This window comes from Stegostoma tigrinum, chromosome 17 (genome assembly GCF_030684315.1).
Source record: "Stegostoma tigrinum isolate sSteTig4 chromosome 17, sSteTig4.hap1, whole genome shotgun sequence".
Classification (NCBI taxonomy): domain Eukaryota; kingdom Metazoa; phylum Chordata; class Chondrichthyes; order Orectolobiformes; family Stegostomatidae; genus Stegostoma; species Stegostoma tigrinum.
Genome location: NC_081370.1, coordinates 3,545,387 through 3,567,609, shown reverse-complemented (window position 1 = coordinate 3,567,609; position 22,223 = coordinate 3,545,387). Strand labels below are relative to the sequence as shown.

Genomic DNA, 22,223 nt, shown 5'->3' with positions numbered 1-22,223 from the left:
AAATAAACTCCAAGTAATGATTGAACAGATAAGTCCTTAAAACACTTTTTTAACCCTGAAATGACGCCACGCGGTGTTAGTGCACTCATTGAGTTAATGCTTCTGTTAAATAAGCAGACAAAGGAATTTGATACGCACACATAAAATTATCTCTCGTGTGTTGGAAGTTTAAAGTGCTGGTGATAGTGTTACATAGCCAATATGGAATCTGCCGTCCATTATATATATATATATATTATATCAGTCCTGGTTTTCCTTTTCCATTGACTCACTGACAGCGAGAAGATTTTGAGGCATAGCCTCTGAGTTCCGGTTACCCCACCCCTGCCGATTTCTTGGCCATAGAAGGGCATCTTACACGTAAGGCACCCTACACTGGCAAGACTGTGCGAGTATCATCATTGCTAGAGATGGGCAATAAATGCTGGCCCAAGCCAGCAATGCCCACAGTGAAGAAAATAAAGTGTTCATAATCATTTCTAAACAGGTTGATTGTTGGCCTGTAAATCCTTCCAAATATGCTTGATGGTAATAGTGGGAAGAGTTCCCTCTCAGCTATCCTGCATAAAGCAGTGGCAAAACAGTATAGATCAACCCCCTCAGGTATGAGGGGAGGGGAGCAGACAAACTGACCAACAATGTTTTTCTACCCTTTGCAAAGTTGGTTCAGAGGACTACCCTTTGGTCCTTTGTATTTCTCTTAAACAATCTGTTAATTGTGTGTAAATGTTTTCCTCCTCCATCTTTACCTTTGTACATTTAATGAATTGTTTCTCCTTGGTACAATCAAGCCACATAATAATGATCAAATTAGACTGAGAGGGCTGCTCTATCATTTTCATTTCATCAGTAATTAATAAAAAAGTTGCATTGCTAAGACCTACTGCCTTCAATGTAAGGGAACTAGGTGCTGATATGGCAACAAAGCTCGTCTTGTGAACTTGTACAGTATCTGTCAGAGCCTAACATAAGTATATCAGCAGTGCAGATGGCAGTATCACAGAGTTAACCCATAGATAAGTTGAGAAATTAGGCACCCTGCACGAGAAAGAGAATGAGAACATAAGCAATTTCTTGTGAGTTTTATTCAGAATTGCTGAATATTACATTCAAATATCCAAGATCACCCTAGGTGGTGCTGACAGGGAATCAAAATTGAAAAGGAAAATGCATGGTAGTTGGGGAGTTATAACTTTTTTTTCCTTTTTTCCATTCAGTCACTGTTATTGTACATTTTGGGTAAATTCTGCTGCATCCAGATTTGACTCCTTTGTTATTCACTCAGGAAAACCATTGTTTTGTGTGATATTTCCATGAAAAAGCAGAGGAAGATGGGATATTGAGCAGATAACTTACTTGGACTACAGACAACTTGTTGTACCCACAAACACTGAACTGCAGCCAGAGGTAGGCCTACTATCATGTATCTCATTAAAAAAAGTGGAAAGGTACAATACCATAGAAGCTAATCTCCAGACAATCACTGTGACAGGGACAGCACTGTCAGTGGCTGTATGGCATTACCATTCAGATCTTACATTCTTTACGATCCTGCCAAGCTTCCACAGGGATCGATTTGTAACTCTCAACTACAGCAGAGAGGTGCTTAATCTCAGCTTATAGAGCAAATAATGCTTGGAAGCCATTCTGAAACAACATTTCAAGTAAAGAAACTAAAATGTGTTTAACGGAGATGTAGAGCGAAGAAACGAAATCACTATCAGTACCTGCTGTCTGAAAAAAATAGGAGCTATGGTTATAATCTAAAATTGTTGAACTTGCCGTTCAGAATCCGTACAGTGCCAAGAGGCTGTAAAATGACAAATTGAAGGGCAAGTTGCTGTTGTGCAAGCTTCTATTGAGCTCCATCAATATACAGTGTAGAGGCTCAAGGAGACAGAAGTCAGAGTGGGACAGAGACTTGATATAGCAAGTGATCAGAAGCTGAGCATCACAGTTGCAGACTACACAGAGTGTTCAGAGTGTTCTCAATTTGTTTGGGCTCTGAAATGTATTTTTATAATGCATTTCATGACCTCAGGATGTTTTGAACTGCATGGCAGCTGATGAAGTACAATGTTAATGTAGGAAACCAACAGTCAAGTTCTGCACAGCCACATCAGACAAACAGTGATGTGATATGACCATCCAATCTGTTTCTAAGTAATGTTCATTGAGGGATAAATATCAACAGGACACTGTGAAAAACTCTGTGTTAGTGTATCAGCATGCGGCCTCACTGGTTATGTTTTGTAATGGCTCAACACTGAATGTGATTCAGATTCTCAGTTTGGAGCAAATTTGAATCAAAATTCCAAACATGTACTCCTTAAAAAGTCCCTTTGCTTTATAGACATGAGCTGTGAAGGAGATGGAGATATTCTCCTAAGTAGAAACACAAAATAGATCATAATTTAGTCTTGATTAAATGTTGGTCCTAAATATCTCTGGCTAGGGTGTATCACTGACACTAATCACTATAACTTCCAGGTACTTCAGTAAACTTGACAAAAATTGCATGAGTCATGTCATATCATTCTGAGAATAGACCTCTGCATTGGTTTGAAATGCAAATATGTGCACTCATTTATCTAAAGTCGCGCTGGTTTGACATCTGTGTTGAAACATTATGTGTATTCTTGCAGATGACGTTGTGGATGTCTGAGCTTCTGAACTGAATTTTAATAGTTCCATCTGGTACATTTGTAGTTTAGTGTTCTTCCATTAACTGTTTGAAGTTCAGAGCAGTTAATTGTTTGCAACAGTTTAAGCATGCACTGATCTATTGCCAAGGATTTCCTGCACTTTATATTATTCTATTTCACTATTTCACGTCCTCATTAAAGGAATTCTATCCTGTTAGTCCAATGCTACTGGAGATCGAGGAACGTGAGCAGAAAGCTTTGGTGAGCATCTTTAAAATAAACATTGTTCTAGTTTCTTGCCCAGTTTTGTTTTAATCAAATTGGGTTTGGAATTGACTGTGAGGTCTGTTTGCAACATGGGAGTGACGCAAAAAGGTTGATGCTTTGATGAACTTAAAATGTATTAACAATCACATTGCCTCATGTGATAATGGCTGCAGTACGTTTTAATATGTTCTACAATTTGTAAATAAATATTATAATTGTAGCCCATGTTAGTCTTGTCTTCCATGCAATATTTCCGCTTTTAGTACTGATTGAAGACTAAAGAATGCTCAGTTGGTAGTTTTACTGTAATTAAAGTAATTGCACATCCTGGGGTATGTACTTGCATCAGGAAGAGGCAAAAATAGCTAGAAAGGATCATATTATTGCTATTATCAGGTGAAACCCTGAATTATAATATCTGGGATTGTATTTTCTAAATTGTGAGGTTTATTTTTCTCCTGAAGGAGTGATGCACAGTTTTTAGAAGTATTCAATTAATTTGTATCTAGCTTCCTCTTTGCATTAGGTGGTTAGAAATTAAGATATTCAGAAGTAAAACCTTTTATACAGCTATGAATCATCTGTGATACTTCTCGTGAACATTTAAAAAAATGTCTTCATAGAAACCTGCCTATCCAATATTTCTGACGATGATATTTCATTGGGTTTTCTATTCTATTTTTCTGTTTGCCTTCCACGTTTTCTGTTCCACTCACAGAATCCCTACAGTGTGGAAGCAGGCCATTCAGCCCATTAAGGCCACATCGACCCTTTGAAGAGCGTCCCACCCAGATCCATCTCCCTAATTCACCTAGCCTACAGAATCCTGGACACCATGGGCAACTTAACATGGCCAACCCAACTAACCCTCACGTCTTTTAACTATTGGAGCAAACCCACACAGATACAGGGAGAATGTGCAAACTTCACACAGTTGTCCAAGGGTGCAATCAAACCTGGGTTCCTGGTGCTGTGATGCAGCAATACTAACCACCATTCCACCCTTAATCTCCCAGTTTGATTTTCTGTTATCTTAATTTCTGTATGCCTCTCAATTTTTTTCTCATTCATTCTGTTGATTTAAGTCAGTCTTCTGGCTTGGTTTATATTTTGCATCCCAAATTCTATATATCTCAATTTATTATCCATAAGCCTCTCGCATATTTGCATTTCCTTTCTCTTTGTATAACTCTACATTTCAGTAAGACTTAAAACAGAATCAGGCTATCAAGTAACTACAGGCATTTCTCCCTAGCATGTGGGTACATCTTTCACCTCAGGCAGCTTCCTAACTTATACAGTTGCCCTTCTAAGGTCTGACCTCCACACAAATATTTCAGTCATGTCATGGGATGTAGCAGTAGGCGAAAGGTATCTGAGAGGTTGTGGGCTCGAGTAAAGGGCTGAAATGAGCAGGGGGTGCAGCAGAGCACCTGGTCATGGGCTGTAATGGTCTTTCCCCAAGAACAAATAGTCTTCTTAAAGTTGTCATGCTAGATCCAAAGGTATTGTCATAACTACTGTAACAGAGAGGGGGAGCTGAAGGGAACAGAATGGGTCAAACTCATTGTTATGTAGGTGGATTTTGAAGTTCAGAAGTGGGTTGACTCCAGGGCCAATATGTCCCAGGCTTGAATGGAGAGTAACTAGAAGACAAGGTTCACATAGCATGGCAACGAAAGATATTACTGCCTGACACTCCATTTGAGGGAAGAGAGTGGTTCAGTGGAAATGTCACCAGATTGAGTGACAGGAAGAACCTCATCCAATGAGAGAATTCAACACGATACAAATTGCCATAAGAAATAGGTGGTTTAGGAGGGGGTCTTATGAAGGAACAGGATGGTTGAGCTTGAAGCATGTGGATTTGTTTGCTTGAATCAATCTGAGGCCCTTATAGACTGTCAGACATTCAGACCATTCATTTCATAGTGAAGAATTAGTTGTGTGGGTGGTAACAGCTGTGATCTCTTCTTTCACAGCTGCTAGGTCATCCTTGAAACTGAGTTACACTAAAGTGTTCTTCGTAAAATTATATCATAGAGCACTATAGTTGCCAGTATTCTACAATAACTCTTGCTAATATTGTATCAATATTGTACCGAACTAAAGACCCACTCCTGCCATGGACAGAAGCAATGTCGTCTACAAGATGCCCTGCAGAGACTGCGAGAAACACTACATCGCACAAACAGGAAGGAAACTAACAACAAGAGAACATGAACACCAACTGGCGACAAAAAGATACGACCAATACTCACTCATCTCAATCCACATGGACAAGGAGGACCACCATTTCAACTGGGACAACACCAAGATCCTGGGACAGACTAGGCAGAGACAGGAATGAGAATTCCTAGAAGCTTGGCACTCCACAAAGCATGCTATTAATAAACACCATGAACTTGACCCCATATTCATTCCACTATGAAGGAAAACCAGAAGTGAGGCAATCCATCTCAACGGATCACAAAGTTTAAAAACCAGGTGGGAAAACACACGGATGCTTCATCAGAGGCTGCACTCAGAATGTTACCAGCACGATAAGGAAAAGTCTGCAAAACAAGAAATCAGCTTGGCGAGCCAACCAACCTTAACACCCACAACAAGAGCTACAAATCTACTACAAAACCTTAATATTGTATCAATCATATGAATTTATTTATTTTGTTTTTATCTCATGCACCCAAAGCAACTTCCACTTTCCTTGAATCAGTTTGATCGCAGTAGTAATAAACCAACACAAGCAAAGAATAAAAAGGATGGTCAAGGCAAAATAATAATGGAGCAGTTTCTAGATTTATGTAAACCAAAAGATCATTTTTGGGTTCGTTCCCGCAATTCAATCCCATCCCTTCTGACAACAACAACTTTGTATCTTACTGAAGGCCTGTATTGTTCTCGAAAGAAACTCGTGGTTGTAGTTTGGAATAAATTAAACTACACGTCATGAATTGGAACCAAATGGTTTTCTCAGAAAGACTGAAATATCAATGCTCAGAACTCAGATTGATTTGCCAGATTGCTGCTGGTGTGAATAGTTATCTTCCATTGCACAAACCTCTTGATGCTTGGATCGTTTCTACAATTAAATCCATGCCAACTTTTATTCAACAGGTATCAGTGGTCTAATTTATATATTCTGAAAGTTGGCAAAAGCATTCTGTGGTCTAGCCACTGTTTTGTAGCTAGAAGCAGCAATATGACCCCTGGTTGGACCTTAGGTACTAAAACCCTTTCAGGCTGCTCGTATACTTCCACCCAAAAGCATAGTGTCCACAATAACATGCAGCTGCAGCAGAATAAAATGTTCTGATCTAACACCTTGACCCAAATCTTCTGGATTGATTCAGCACTGTGCCTATTACTTGTGCCCACAAAGGTTTCTGCACCCATCCGTACTGCACTACTTCAGTCAGACTTCAATCCCAGCTGCAGTGTGGATGTGCCCAGCGCGGAGCCTTCCATGGACAAGGCCCAAAAAACACAAGAAAAGACGGATGAACAGAAATCATGTATGCTCTTCGACCTTTCACAACATGAGCTGCTGTTATGATCAGGTAGGTTTTTAAAGATCTCAAGTCTTTAAAGTGGGTGAATGAACAGGTGGGATCGTGGCTGAATTAGTGAATGGGTAGGTGAGTATTTGCGTGTGGCTGAGTGTGTTGAATGGGTGGGTGGGTGCATGAGTAAATGAATGAGTAAGTGTATGGGTGATTCTGTGAATTGATTGAGTGGATGGGTGGGTGAGTCAGTAAGTAGGTGAATGGCTGATTGGGGATGCATTAGTGAGAATAGTTAATCATGTGAGGGAGGAATTGAGATAGATAGAGGGCAGTTGGTGTAGTTAAGTTGCTTTGGAGTCATCTGGTTACTGGGGTAAGTCATATTTGCAAGTTAGCTAGTTTGCATTGAGTGGGGAATGATTTTGGGTGTTGTTTTGGTAGTCAGCTGAGTTACTCTGAGTAATCAATGTGTTATACCAGAGATTAAATAGTGTAATATTTCTGGGGTAAGTATCTAGTTAAGTCCCATATACCCAGCCAAAGTCTCCGATCCTGAGCTTGGTTTTACTTAGTGCCTCGGATTATGCAAAACGGTTCTTAAGGTGTTTAAAATTCCTAGGATTTGCAGCCAATGTGCATGTGTCCAGACGTTTACATGGACCTGACGTGCAACTTGAAGTCCGGATTTTGTTGCTTTGGATCTCGGAAGATTCAGGCCTGTATTGACTGAACCTTGGAGATGTTGGACTAGATCTAGCTGGCTAACTGCTAAAGCCTTGGATTATTTCCAACTACAGCATTTGAAAAGAAAGAAACACTAATTCATAAAATGTTTTCACAACCTCAGGGCATCCAACGCACTTTACAGACAATTAAGTATTTTTATTATAATGTAGCCAGCTACTTCCTATTCAGGATGATCCCACAAATCATACAAAATGGATAGACAGACAATTTGTTTTTAGTTATTGGTTAAAGGTTAACAACTTACCAGGACATTCAGAGACATTTGCTGCTCCTCTGTAAAATTGTGCCTCAGGTTCACCGCCAACAACTGCCAGTAAACAAAAGCTGAGACCAAACCATGCAGCAAAATAAGATACACTGTTTGACAAACATCCAAACCTGTGGTACCTATCACTTTGAAGGACAAGAGCAGCAGATGCATGGGAACACCATCCCTGCAAGTTCCCCTGCAAGGTCACCCACCAAGGTGATTTTGATCTGCATCGCTGTCCCTTCACTGTTGCTGGGTCAGAACCCCAGACATCCTTTGTGACAACACTGTGGGTGCACCCACACCACATGGACCACTGAAGTTCAAAACAGCAGCTCACCACCACCTTCCCAAGGACAATTAAGGATAAGTAATTAATGCCAGCAATGTGCACATCTCATGAAAGAATAAAAACAGGCCTGGACTGTTTATTTAAAAAGTCCTTGTTTTAAGTCATCCTGCTTAACGTCATTTTGTTTTAAAGTCATATCTTCTTTACGGTCTGTTTCTCTGAGATACATTTCAATTTCCATTGAATCACGCTGCTTTCCATACACCACTATGCAGCAACGCATATGATGCTGATCGAATGTCGGGCCATAGAAACATAGAAGATGGGAATTGGAGTAGGTCATTTGTTTTTTGAACCTTCTCCACAAAACATGACAAATGTGGCAGATCAACCGACTGAATAGCTTGTTCTTGTTTCCCTCCCCCACCCGCATCCTTTAATTTCCTTTGGCCCAAAGTGCTACATCGAATTCCTCCTTGAAATCATACGTTTTGGTCCCAACTGCTTTCTATGGTAGTAAATTTCACAGGCTCACCGCTGGCTGGGTCTCGTGGTCCACCTGGTCCCATTGTGAAGAAAATAAGGTCTTTTGCAGTATTCAATGGAATTTTGATTTTTTTTTGTGTGAGAAAAGCCTGAAGCAAAGTTGTTATCAAAATACGACTGGAGTTTTGTTTATTGCAAGCAAAGCATTGAAGCCTGGCCTGCTCATTTATATGAAAAAGGCTCATTTTCTTGACTTAGCAAGCTGATTTTAATTTTGGAACCTTGGGTTTGTCTGTTGTGGGTGCGGCGTCGAACTATTCTGAACTCTGTGAGCGTGTAGCAGTTGTAACTGCACACAGGCAAATTGCTTTCCTTCTCTCAGGTTCACTGGGAGGCTGACCCCATAAACATCTGAATCAGTTTGGAGCTCAAGTCGAGCTCTCATTAATAGATAACAAAGTGTGGAGCTGGATGAACGCAGGAAATTGTGGAGCCTAGTTTTTGTGTGATTCCCGCTCTCAAAAAGTGTTCATCCAGCTCCACGCTTTGTTATCTCGGATTCTCCAGCATCTGCAGTTCCCATTATGTCTAGCTGTCATTAATGTCTGCAACAGGTGAGGCAGAAGGAGCAAAAGATCCTCCAAATCCAATAGAAAGGAAGGCAGCACAACCCCATTAAAGGTGCCCCATGATGATGCCCTTCAAAGTCATTGAAACTCGAACACTTTAAGAATCCCTGCATAAGTCAAACATTTCCAGCAATTCATAGTGACTCAACATAAAGGGAGAAATTTGATTTAGGAAGGCATCAAATATAGACTTTGTTGGGAAAATACGAATGTTCAATGAATGCGGTAGGCAGAATGCGAAATCTTCAAGCAACTCAACTAACTGACCAACCCCCATCCCCTCAACAAGTAACACATTTTTGCCCCTATGCACTGGAGTCTGACGGTTGCAGATTGAATTTATCAGGCATCTGATTGTGCAAGCTGGGCATCCTCAACAACAGGAATTGTATAACAGATGCCAGTGAGTACAATGTAAGTTGAATTTGTACATAAGTCCTTTATATATTGAGTGATCTGTATTATTTTGCTAGTTCTTGCAGCTAGGAATGCGCAGTGTCTCATGTGTGGTGCAGTATTTCAACTTGTAACTGTGTTTTCTTTTTTCTGTTTGGGAAATGTCCAAAGACACCTCAGCTCATCTTTAATATTGATTCATATAAGAATTAATTATTCATTTAAACCATCATCTTACCTAAAATTACAACTTTTATTAAGGTAATCACCACTTTTAAGTGAAGACTTACTGTAGGCACAATTTGGAGCATTTATTTGTTGGAGGACATCAAGGACTGCGGGAGTCACCTCTCATACATTAAATAAGTCACTTCACTGATGTGATTCTTTACTCAGAGAGTAGTAAGGGAATGGAACGCTTTGCCTGCAATGTTAGTAGATTTGCCAACTTTGGGTACATTTAAGTCGTCATTGGATAAGCATATGGACGTACATGGAATAGTGTAGGTTAGATGGGCTTGAGATCGGTATGACAGGTCGGCACAACATCGAGGGCCGATGGGCCTGTACTGTGCTGTAATGTTCTATGTTCTATGTACAAAGTGTGCTTGGGGGGTTGTTCAGTTCAGTTGGCCGCACAAATGGTTTGTGACGCAAAATGCCAACAGTGTGGGTTCAATTCCCATACTGGTTGAGGTTATGAAGATTGTTTCACCATTCTCAACCTCAGCCCTCACCTAAGATGTGACCCTCAGCATGAAGAGTAGAGCAGTTGAATTTTATTTAAATGGGGAAAAGCTGCACAAAGCCAGAGAGCAGAAGGAGTTGGGAATCCTTGTCCATGATAACAAAAAATGAGCATGCAAGTTAAGTGGGAAATAGGCAGGGCAAAAGGAATGTTGGTCTTTAATTCAAATGAAATACAGTATAATGGTTTTTGCAAAACTACGCAACAGTGAAAATACTATGAACAGTTTTGGGCCCTTATCTCAGGAAAGGTAAACTGATATTGGAGGCAGTCCAGAGAGGATTCACTAGACTGATGCCAGGTATGGAGGGGCCTGGTATGGAGGGAGCTCATGCAGATATGAGAGTTCCGGAGATTGTGCCTGTACTCATTAGAATATAGAAGAATGAAACGTGAACTTGTCGAAAGAGACAAGATTCTTTTGGGACTTGACAGAGTAGATTTGGAAAGGTTGTTGGAGAGTATAGAAGCAGAGGGCATAATCACTAGGTAAGAATTCATCTATTTAAGACAAAGGTGAGGAAGAATTTCTTCTGTCAGAGGGTACTGAATCTGAGAAATTCTTTACTTTTGAGGCTTGGCCATCAATAATATTCCCATCCAAGGTAGATTTTTAATCAGTAAGGGAATCAAGTGTTCTGGGGAAAGGGCAAGAAAATGCAATTGAGGATAATCAGATCAGCCCTAATCCATTGAATGCCCTATTTCTACTCCAATGTCTCTTGGTCCTATTAATCCCATCTGCCCCAGATGTGCATCATAATTATAGCATGGCCAAACAGTGCTGTTGAAATAACTACAGGTATGTTATTGCTGACTTCAGTTGCAGATTTAACTGCTGCCGTGGTCCTGATTTGACTGGTGTGCATGCTGTACACATGTACCAACAACAACCTCCGGTCTGGAGTAGTGTGAGCAGGTAGGGTAAATCTGCATGCCAGCTATACCCTTGGCACAGCAGCCCATCACCCTCTGAGATGTACACGGGTGGCAAAGTCTTTGCCTGGCAATTCTACATGGGGTGTTTCATTGTGTCTGACTGGATTTTCCTTGGACCTGGGCCAAGTTAAAATCCAGTCTCCTCAAGTTTCATACAGAGATAAGATGGTGCTCCCAACTTGAACCATGACTTATGAATTGCTTTACCCAGGTCGTGTTCATTATAAATTGCTATTTAGTAAGCATTTGTTCCAAGAAGCAAAACCGAAATGACTTGATAGCAAGTGTTAGTTAAACAGAAGGTCCAAGTAGCTTGTAATCCCTTGCTAAAAAAAAGTCCTCACCCACATCTCACAGGAGTTCTCCTGGAGCTTCCAGATCGGGTTGAAAGGCTGCCCATTTGAGGGAAAAGGTAAGGGAGTGTGTTTGTAAAAATGTTTGGGTCACGGCTCCCCCCCCCCCCACCTCCGCCTTAAACCTGGGAGCAACTAACCAGCTCAAAAGATCAAGCCCGACCTTATTCAGGACTGTAACGGCTAAACTGCCGGTTTACACGGGGCTCGAAGGCAGCCTGGAAAGATTTGAGGGATTATCCCAGTGTGTAGCCAGAGGGGGAGACTGTTCAACGTCAACTTGCATTTATATAGTGCCTTCCAATAACGAATACGGTAAAAGGTGGCCAAATATTTGATAAAAAGAAAGTAGATTGAAGGCGCGTCTTGAAAGTCCAGAGAGGAATGGAGGCAGAAATACTTAGTTCGGGAGGGAGTTGAAACTTCAAATTAGACAAGTATTTTTACAGTCTTATTTCTGATCAGATACTCAAAATCTTGGACGTGTTAACTGTGAGGACTCAAAAAAGACATTGGCAAGTTGTCAGAGAGGTGGCAGGTGACGTTCAATTCGGAGCAGTGAGGGGTGATACATTTTCGCAAGAAATCATGGAGAGACGATAGAAACTAAATGATACAACTCGCAAGAGTTGCAGGAGCAGAGGGACCTGGTAAACATGGGCATACAGGTTGTAAGAGAACAGTTAATGAAGAATATTGAATTCATTCGCTCTCTTTATTAATACGGGGCATTCAATACAACCGCGAGGAGATGTGTTGAACTTTTGTAACATTCTAATAAGATCGCAGCTAGATCTAGGTGTCACACTTTCGGAAGGACGTGAAGATTTCCAAGTACAAAAGAAGTTTGCAAGTCTGGTTCCAGTGATGAGGAATTTCAGTGGTGAAGATTGATTGGAAAAGCTCGGGCAGTACTTCCTGTGGAGAGATCTGATTGAAGTATTCAAAATCATGAGGTCTGGAGGGTAAATTCGGGGAAAAAAGTCTCTACATGTAAAAGGATCAGGGACAAGAGGACACAGATTTAAAGTAATTGACAAAAGAAGCAAAAGTGACACGAGGGTAAGCTTATTCATACGTGGTTAAAGTCTGGGATGCATTTCAGATGTGGGGGATGGGGAGGACGGGCTTAATCAGGGCTTTCAAAACAAGGAGGGGTTTGATGGTTGGAACCATGTGCCGGGGTTGGGGAGGGAATATCACAAGGTGAGAAGTTTATTTGGAAAACGGAACAGACACGACAGGCCAGCTGTACAGCAACAGTTCTGTGAAGCATTACAGAAATTGCTGGGGGGTGGAGGGAGGGAGTAAACTCAGCAGGTCTGGCAGCATCTGTGGGGAGAGAAAGCAGACTTAATATTTTCGGGTCTGGTATGACTGTTCTCCAGGACTGGTCCCGAAATAGCTTGTTTAACTTGGATCAAAAAAAGGGGAGAGATAACGTGGAAAACGTTTGCTAAGTACATCTTGTATTTAATATTTATTGATTGTTTTCCTGATGTAGCCAGTTTGGTTCTGGCCTGCCCCTGTGGTTGGGGAGAGGTTTGATTGATTGGCTGGTGACTCAGCTTGTCCCATAGCTCTGCGGCGCCTTTCACTCGCGCCTCTGAGACGGCTTGATCGATCGGCACTGGTGATGAAGAAACCCTGGGGGATGTTTGTCCCTTTCTGCACCGTACGCCCCGCCTTCCACACTTTAGTCGAAGAGCTGAAAGGGCGGAAAAAGAACCACTTTCCCGCGCAAAGCTGAGGCGTGGCCCACCAAGACGCACGCATCCGAACCCTTCCAAATAAAAAGATTTGGGGGAGGGTGTGGTGCAGGAAGGTAGGCGGCGTATGCTGAATAAAACATAAAAAATGAACGATGCCCAGGGCTTGGTCTCGACTATCCGGGCAGTACATCAAGCTCCTGGACAAACTTAATTGTTTTAATCCACCACCAAGGTTTCCGATATGTTTAATTCCAGTTAGCAGTTGAGGGGACAATGGGGAGAATCGGCAGGTTTGCTTTTATTCTGGGGAGTGGGGGATGTTATCCCATTGTATTTTGCAGCCAGAACTCTTGCTCTCCAAATATTGCATGATAGCAGTAACGTCTGTGAGGATGCCGAAGGCGCACAGCGACTGGGTTAAGTTGAGGTTTGGATGATATCATTTATTGACAAGAGGTTATGAACGCCGTGACCTGGTCTCCCCGCGGTCCCTCAGGAAACTAGCAGCGACTGCGCTCACAGGAGGCCGCGGCTACCTTTCGTAACTTACCCTTCGTGTGGTTGTCTGGAGACCCTGGCTGCATAATGGGAGCGTGTGAGCCGGCAGACGGCACTCATTAGCGCTCACGTTCAGATGGAGGCCGATCGGGCTGATTGCGAGCCCCGGGACGGTAGCGCTTTAATTCGGGGACAATGGCTTATTTACAGGTCAATAGTGTGGCACGCTCACTCCACTCCTCAGTCTAAACGCGCCATGAAGCTCCCTTTTATTCATTCGCAAACGTCGCCTCCTTCGAAACAAACCCTGGTACCAGATGCCCTGTAAAATGCTAATTGTCTTAGCTTTCTCTCTCTCTGGAATTAAATTGTATTGCTTTGCAGATGGGACGAGGAATGTGCGTGTCGTTTTGTATTGAGACGAGGTTTCCATGTCCACACGGCGTTAAATCTGGTGAACCAACTTTGTAATATGTTCAATGTGGATCTGATTTCGCCACCCGGCTGAGTCAGTGTCAGTGCTAATATTCACCGCGTTATGGGTGCAAGAAAAAAAAGCCACTAGGTTCATGCAAGGGTCACCTTAAAGCGCTATCACAAAAGACAATTTGGCTCTCTAGTGTTTAGGGGGTGTAGGTGTTTTTAAAAAAATAATAACTGCGCAGACATCAGTAGTCCGAGTTACAATGGACTCGTGCTGTGTTCACTAGGTGGAATGGCCCTAAATGATTCGATTTTGAGCAGGACCAGGATTATTGGCTACGAAATGAAACGAGACAAGGTTCAAATTAACGGTTTAGCGTTTTCAGTAATGTCAATGAGACGCAAGTCCAAATAGGAATGGTATTGTTTACCGTACTTGCAATGTAAAGGCGCGAGTTACCTGACATTTGACCCTGACCTAAAGGGATCGGACTCATATCTGCAGAGTACAGGGGCGTGTTTGGGGGTTGGGGAGGGTTGTGTGCTGGACGCGTCAGAGGGACGCATTGGGGGCTTACTGAGTTTTCTATTTCTGGCAGTGCGCCGTTGTAATAAGACCCGTCCAGTTCCTCGATGAGATTAACAGTTTTTTTTTCCTCAAAAGAAGGGTCGCTGGCATCTGGGGAAAAGGAAGTAAAGATCTCGTCTCTGTTCGCACCAAAATGAGCTGTGATCCAGATCTCCGTGAAAACAAAAATCAACCCAAAATATTCGTACAGTACACATTGGTTAAGTCAGTTGATTTTTCCTTCTCCATCAGCTTCTCTTCCATTCTGGCCTAGGGAAGGCACTGATTTTGTTCGGTCCTCGATCCAATGAGTTTATAATGTCGACCTCATTTAACGGTGCCCTGTGATGTGATAGTATATATACCGAATAGTGAAACATAACTTATGTGTGCGCGGGTAACACGAATGAATCGGTTTAGTTTCGGGTTCCAGTCCTTTTTACTGATTAAAAAAAAAAGTATGAATGAATGGTGGAAGAAGCAACATTTTCCTTTACAGCTAGGGATTTATTTCAGAACTGCAACCGCAATAAGTATTATAAAACAGCGGTGATAATCTCCTTATGGAAGAGCTGAAATCTTTACCCGCACAATGGCAGCAGATTGGGTTACGCAGACCACACAGTTATTTTGAGATTTCGTCTTTATACCAACGAAACAGCTTAAGTGTGATGTATGCCTGGTGGGTAATAAGCAGAACAGAAACATATCAACTTTTTAGCAACCACTAAGTCACAATCGGCTGATCTCAAGCGGCCCACTATGCTGGCCGTTGGTCCAGACACAAAGACCGCCGCCACTTTATTAAATGTGTGCGATTTCTCTTGATATGCTTGGCGAACAATACGACGGCCTCTCTTTGAGGACCAGCCACGCCGAACAACATGCTCAGGCGCAAATGTGGCCTCCGCCTTAAATCGAATTGCACACGAAGAGCTTGTCTGAGTGACACAGCGTAAGTCAACGAGTAATAAGCAGACGGAAGCTATGGCTAGTGATACATGCATGATACACAGTTCTATTGCGTCGGCCGTAGGTTGCACAACGTGTCTGGTGTGGTTTTTTTTGATCCGCCTGATGTATGGATTCTGAAACCACCTACCCAACCCATCAAAGGGCGTCACCTCAATAGAGTTAACTCCGTCCGTTGCCTTGTTTATGAAACACACCAGAATCATAGGTTCTCGTATTACAATCAATATTTGGGCACTTGATGTACATTCCCTGGTTCATATCATCACAGTGGATTTTCTTAATCCTCTGGTACTGATAAAAATGCATTGGTCAAGTGGAAAGATTCAATTACAACCCCTTAAAAAAATCAGGGCCATTGTGTATAAAGGCAGTAGGAACTGCCGATGCTGGAGAATCTGAGATAACAAAGTGTGAAGCTGGATGAACACAGCAGGCCAAGCAGCATCAGAGGAGCAGGAAAGTTTACGTTTCGGGTCGAGACCCTTCTTCAGAAATGAAGAAGGTCAACTTTCCTGCTCCTCTGATGCTACTTGGCCGGCTGTGTTCATTCAGCTTCACGTCATTGTTTATAAGCTGTTTATATTGTTAATAAATCTGTCTCTAAAGCTATCTATTCTGTTTAAAAAAGCTGTCTACAAAGGCATGTTGCATCATGTGGCGTATTAGCGCACAAATCCGCTGACGTCAGCCATTACTATAACCTCAACATCAAATAAAGTACTAGCTCCCTTATACACACGGCGTAGATGCTCAGTGTATGAGAGAAAGAAGTGTTGCTTAAGTTTCTTTTTACAAAATAATACTTATGTTTTGAGTTATTTAGACACACGATAAATATACATGCGCTGAGAGTGTGTTTTGTCTGTGATGTAAAGGAGAATGATAATTGGGTTTCGTTTCAGAGTACCGCTGGCTGAATCTGTTTAAATAACGTGTATTCGAAGCGAATTAATTTGGGGAAATTCATCCTGGTGGTCATGCTCTATAACTTTGACTCCAGTGCGGATTGATCATGGTCTTATTTGGAGCATTGATTGGAATTTATATGGTTTGTGTCTCTGTCCAATTGTACATTAATATTCTTAATCGAATGTTTGTATGTTCTTCTATGACTTTACCTCGTCCACTTCATTTAATTGCTCTAAAATTATAGGCACATATGGGCTTGGTTTATAATTAGCTGGATATCTCTCCGAGTTAGATTATTTCCCCCTCCCTCTCTCTCTCTTATTCGCTTCTATATAAAGCAGCCAAACAAAGTTCCAATTGTTCTTGATGCAAGACATTATCGCCCCGAATAAATGGATCTCGACTATGTCTACACGGATTTGCCATATGGCTACAAACCTCGTGAATAATAGGGGCCCAGTGTGCTTTGTGTTTGTAATGAGAACAAGACTCCTGCACTGTTACTGCAAAAGAAAGTAGCGACAACACAAAAAAAAACTGTGCAACAACCATCAACATCCTGGGCCACGGCGAATCAAGGGAATGTATCAGTTCATATTACATAATCTGGCGCGCACACATATATGAATATATATACATTAATTGCATGGAATTTAGTTTTTGGGCAGGGCACTCTATGAGAGAGTCATTGTGATTTCGACAAGGCTATTTTAGTTGCCGGCTGCTACACAATGGTGCGTAAGACACCTGCTTCCATTCTAGCAGGAGTGAGCCTATAAATCGGGTTCCATACAGCTGCCTTTCCTGGGGCCATTGTTATTATTGTTTAACGTGGTCACTGAAATACAAAGCCCATCCCACTCTCCCCTCCTCCTCGGGAAATATTGCTATAGCACGTTGTATTGTGCATGTTTCAGGCTCCCAAACCCTCCAGGAGCTGACAAGACATAATTCTGTCATTCAATGTCACCAATGTTGAAACTGGTGAACCGTTTATTCTTTGGAATATCGACTCCTATGTTAATACTACCTGACTTACTGGTCTGTTTCCCAACACTTCCTGATTTCATTTCAGCTGAGCGCTCCACGCAGTGTTTTCGACTTTATTTTCCCATTCCCATACCATTGTTTTTTTTATTGGAGTACGCTAATGGTTGGTTAAATCTTATGACTGTGCCCTTTTGGCTCTGCTTGCTTTCGAGACGGTGTTTGGTACTTGCGCAGGAGAATGAACCGCGGGGATGGAGATTTACAGAGACGGCATGCCTCCTCGGATTTACACACTTTCTGCTTCACCGAAACGCGCCAGTCAATCTCAGCGCTCACGGGGGGAAACCCTCCCATCTGCAAATCACAGCCCTCAGATGCCGTGGTCCTCTTTAAAACACATGCAGTTCTTCATAAGGGGATCAGCCAATCTTTCGTAGGGACCCTTTCCCCTCCACAATTCCAGCCCCGGGCGGACAGCAGAAATCGAGACACTGGGATGCAATGCCCACTATTTAAAAGGACGGATGGGTACAAGTCCACTAAGTGGTTCGTGGCTGGAAACTTTAAAAAAATTAACGTGAGTCCGTCCCCTTTCTCTCCACACACTCCCCAAATCTCAGTCCTTCCAGTGTCATACTGAATACCGGGATGACGAAAGCCAATCTGTTATTTTGTACGATTGGCAACTGAAGCTGGACAGAAAACAACCCAGCACTTCCCCCCCCCCCCACCCCCGCTCTCAACACACGCACCGCAAAAAGAGGAAATCAACTGGAATATAAAAAGAACTGAATATTGTTCCTATTTTTAAAAAAAAACGAGTGGAATTGTAATCTTGTTTCCTTTGGTTGACATTACTGAATAACATTGAAACGAATCACTTACTACCGAGCATTCGCTTCCAAGGCACATGTTTCTTAACTAATCCACCGAGATACAATAGAAGCACTGCCTTCCTGGTTGTAGTGAGAGAAAGTTACACTGAGGCCATCAATCTGAATCGCTCCCCCATCCCCCCGTAACCCCTCCCATTTGTGTTATTGTTGAAAGAATGAGATGAAGGCGGCGGGAATTCGGCCAGCTTTTGAATGACAGCGAAGCGGAGCAGGTGTTTGAGGAGCCCAAGGCGTATTTAGAGTAACGGTGACTCAATGATGCTCGGCCAGGCGTCAGTCACCCCGGCCTGGTGAGGTACTGGCAGGGACAATGCCTCATGTTTGGTCAACCGGACTCATCAGAACGTTTGATTTCTACGTCCTCAGTTTTTTCTGCCTCTCTCACGTTAAGTGAGTCCCCTCCCCCCGTCCAAAGCAAAAAGTGATGCCACATTTACAGAGAAATGCCGTTCCTATTTAGCTGACTTGGCCAAGCAAACACCTTAACCAACAAAGACAAAGAGTTAAAGTTCGTGGTTAATACCATCACTTAAATGGGGGAAAATGATGTGTACGGGGAGGGGCGCGGGGAAAGAGAGAAAAAAAAACAATATTTGGAGCTAAAACCGTTGCATTTCCACACACAATTTTACCTAATGGAACCGTATCGGTCACCATCCAGGATAGAAGAGATAAGCGAGACACAAGAGAACTGGACATGATTAAATTGTATTCGTTTATTTCAGCGGAAACAAGAAATGCACTTTGTAATTCCAAATTTTTTTAACCAACACACAAACGTGGCAGTGGTACATTAAACGGCTCAGAAACCAAAACATGGGACCTATGCTCACCTTCAAGTCACCTAAACATTTTAGATACAAACAAGATGTGAACGCAAGGCACATACTAAAAAAAGTTTTAAAAAAAATAGTTTGTAAATAAAGCGAGTCAAGATTACTCTTAGTTCCCTTTGTTAGGGGACAATTGGGTGTCACAACTGGTCCAAACCATTCTTAACATAAATAGGAAATATAAGTTAGTATAAGCCTTTGTATTTTACAAATATACATCTGGAGTCGTACTGAGATATAATCAATACTTAGAACTTATTTTTGCCCGTAATATACTCATTGTGAAACGTTTACACTTTGGACAGTGTAGACACAATGCAAAACAAATCGAAATTGCACGCTGTGTTCCTTAACACTGCTGCAGTGGGAGTGCCACTGCAGGTTGGGTTGCTACATGTACTGTGTGTTTATTCCGTATTTTAAAAAAAAAACCGATAGACGGCGAGTCCCCTTCGCTCTTCGGAATTCCTGGATCAGTGTCCTATGGTTTTTGCAAAGTCTGAGGAGTAGTCAAGATGGTGATCGTCGCCGTCAGCCACTTCTTTTATTGATCAATTCGTCTTTTTATTTTTTTTAAAAAAAGTGGAGTGCAAATATCTACGAGAGTGAAGTTTGGGGTGGGGTGGGGTGGGGTGGGGGAAAAAGTGGACATAAAGGGTCAGTCGGACTGCAAAGCAAACAATAGCAGTTGTTAAATGATCTGAGTAAAAAGAAAAAAAATCAAAGCCACCACAGCACCCCTCCCCACCATACTCAACCCTCCCAGCAGTGAGTCAGCTCAAATCTGGCCACACCGTGACGTCTACAATCCCCCCCTCCCCCCGACTGACGTCACTGTGTCCCGGGGAGATATTACCAGCTTTCAGCAACAAAAAAAATGCTGTTAAAAGAAACCCTGAATGTTATGGATTGCCGACACTCAGGTTACAAAATTCGGGGAAAAAAGGTCAGAGTTTATTCTATGCTACTAAAACCCACTCCCCCATACCACAACACAGCTCTAGTTTCCCTCATCGACTTTTTGTTGAAAAAAGTCGGGGGAGGGGTGTTGCCGACCCGCTTGCTCGCTGTAGTTCTCCAAATATTAGTCACGGGATAATGACAGCTCTAACCTCGCCCCAAAACCCTGACGTAAACCACGGAGTGAGTTGTTTACTACCAAAAATCTACTATGAACCGTTCCTCATGCCCCAACACGGCTGCTCGCCCCCGCAGCCCCCAAACCAACATCATAATTCCAGTATTTCAGCGCACCATGGGACCACTCACTTGTTTTTTTTTGTCCTTCTGGGTTTTGCCCCTTCCTTCTCTTTTATCGTATTCTCTTCCGTGGAGTCTGTTCCCCGGGCACCCCCGAGAGAGACGCGTTCTCACTGGAAGCTTTAGATCCAACCGTCTTCTTTCGCTTGGCGAAAAAATCTGATCACAAAATAGAGTTTTTTACAAAAAAAAACAAAAACAGGCAGTTAACCCTTTTGTCATTATACCTCCGAAACCCGTGCGCATCTACTTGAAAGTAGGGATACCATCTTAACAGGCAAAAGAAAATAACTTCTTTTAAAAAAAAGGTAGCAGTCTCTCCAATCGGTCTTGCTCGATTGTATTGTTTGGTTCTCAGAGAGGAAAGTTGCTGCGCAAGCATTTCTGAGGGCGAGATCATTACTACAATGCACCAAAACAATTCAACAGCAGCCGCTAGGAGAGATTGCAATCACAAGGCATTATAAGCAAAAACACACGTCTGCGTTTTAAAAACACATTTTACTGTCAAGTTCTAAAAGAAAGCACAGTTTCAGAGGGATCAGTTCGGGAATGCCATTCGCCTCACCTGTGATTCGTGCTGTGGAGTTCCTTTTGCGCAAACAGGGCGCTCTGTCCGCTTTGATTCCTGAGTGCAAGTTATCCGAGCGGTTCTCCTGGTTGGTCTCGTTGCCTTCCAGCCCTAACAAGCGGTGGGCCAGGCCGGCTGATTCCGCATTGCCGTCCAGCGCGGCAACGGGGTCGCTGCCGTCGGTGCCCGAATGACAGGACTCCGGGACGGGGCACTGGAGCCGCGGCTTGCTCCGGTGCACGCTCTCGCGGTAGAAAGCGGGCACATCGTCGCCGCCTTCTTCCCACTCGTAGTCGCCCCCCTGCAGCGGCGTGTCGGTGGCGAAGTTGAAATTCCACCGCCTGCGGTCCCGCTCGCTGATCTCCCGCAGCTTGCTCTTGGTCTCCCGCCGCAGCTCGTCGTGGTCGATCGGACCGAAGAGGCTCCGGCAGACCGCCGTCCGGGCGTGGAGGGGGTACGTCCTCCTGGCCGCCATCCTCTCCAGGCAGCCGCCGGGGAGCTGCTGCTGCTGCACGCTAGACATGACCCTCTCTCCGAGAGAGTAGCAATTGTAACAACAGCAACAACAAGGGAGGGGGGAGGGGAAAGAATAGCAGGAGGAGGGGGGGCAGGGAATAGAGGAGGGAGTTTTGCAAACTGTAGGGAGTGGTAGGTAATGAAGGGAAAAAAAAGTAGAATTTTCTCTTTTTTTTCCCCTGTCTTCTTGAATGTAAGCTATGACTCCCAGCAACACGTCGCCGCGTTTGCGATGTTTGTGCCCAGCACCTCCCCGATGTTATTTAAGTAGCGCCCACGGTGGGCTGGTCCATCACGTCGAGCGTTCGCTCCATAACCCCGCCCCCCGCTCGCCCAATGCCTTCATTCATCCCGGGCCGGCCCCGCCCCCACGCCCTTACCTATCGCCCAATGCCTTCATTCATCCCGGACCGGCCCCGCCCCCACGCCCCACCTATCGCCCAATGCCTTCATTCATCTCCGGGCGGTACCGCCCCCGCGCCCCGCTGTCGCCCAATGCCTTCATTCATCCCCGACAGGCCCCGCCCCTGCCTTCAGACGCACGTACCGCCCTCGTGATTGGATCACCCCCACGCCCGTCACCCACAGCGGGGCGGGCTCGGTTTGTGATTGGCAGCCCGTGTACCCCTTCTTTGTTTACGCCGGGGTGTACGACGGTATGGCAGAGAGTTGTGGAGTGTAGACTGTGTGCAGAGGGGAGGCAAGACAGGCGCTCTGGCTTTTAAACCTCTCTCTCTCTCTTTCTCAGTGCAACAATAACAACACTGCAGTGCAAACCAGGTTATCAGATCAATTAAAAGCAGGTTGTACGGTG

General features: G+C 43.4%; 1 protein-coding gene across 2 annotated transcripts; it reads right to left on the bottom strand.

Annotated features, from left to right (window-relative positions):
• Positions 1-18,925: 18,925 nt before the first annotated feature.
• Positions 18,926-21,644, bottom strand: LOC125459276 (cyclin-dependent kinase inhibitor 1C). 2 transcript variants are annotated; one of them, XM_048545528.2, is made up of 3 exons: positions 20,891-21,644; positions 20,332-20,481; positions 18,926-19,729 (listed from the first exon to the last, which is right to left on the bottom strand). In XM_048545528.2, the coding sequence occupies exons 1-2, from the start codon at positions 21,414-21,416 to the stop codon at positions 20,375-20,377; spliced, it is 633 nt and encodes a 210-aa protein (XP_048401485.1). In that variant the 5' UTR covers positions 21,417-21,644; the 3' UTR covers positions 18,926-19,729; positions 20,332-20,374. The 2 variants fall into 2 exon arrangements, with proteins under 2 accessions (XP_048401485.1, XP_048401484.1); XM_048545527.2 differs by having other exon boundaries at positions 18,926-19,659.
• Positions 21,645-22,223: the final 579 nt, after the last annotated feature.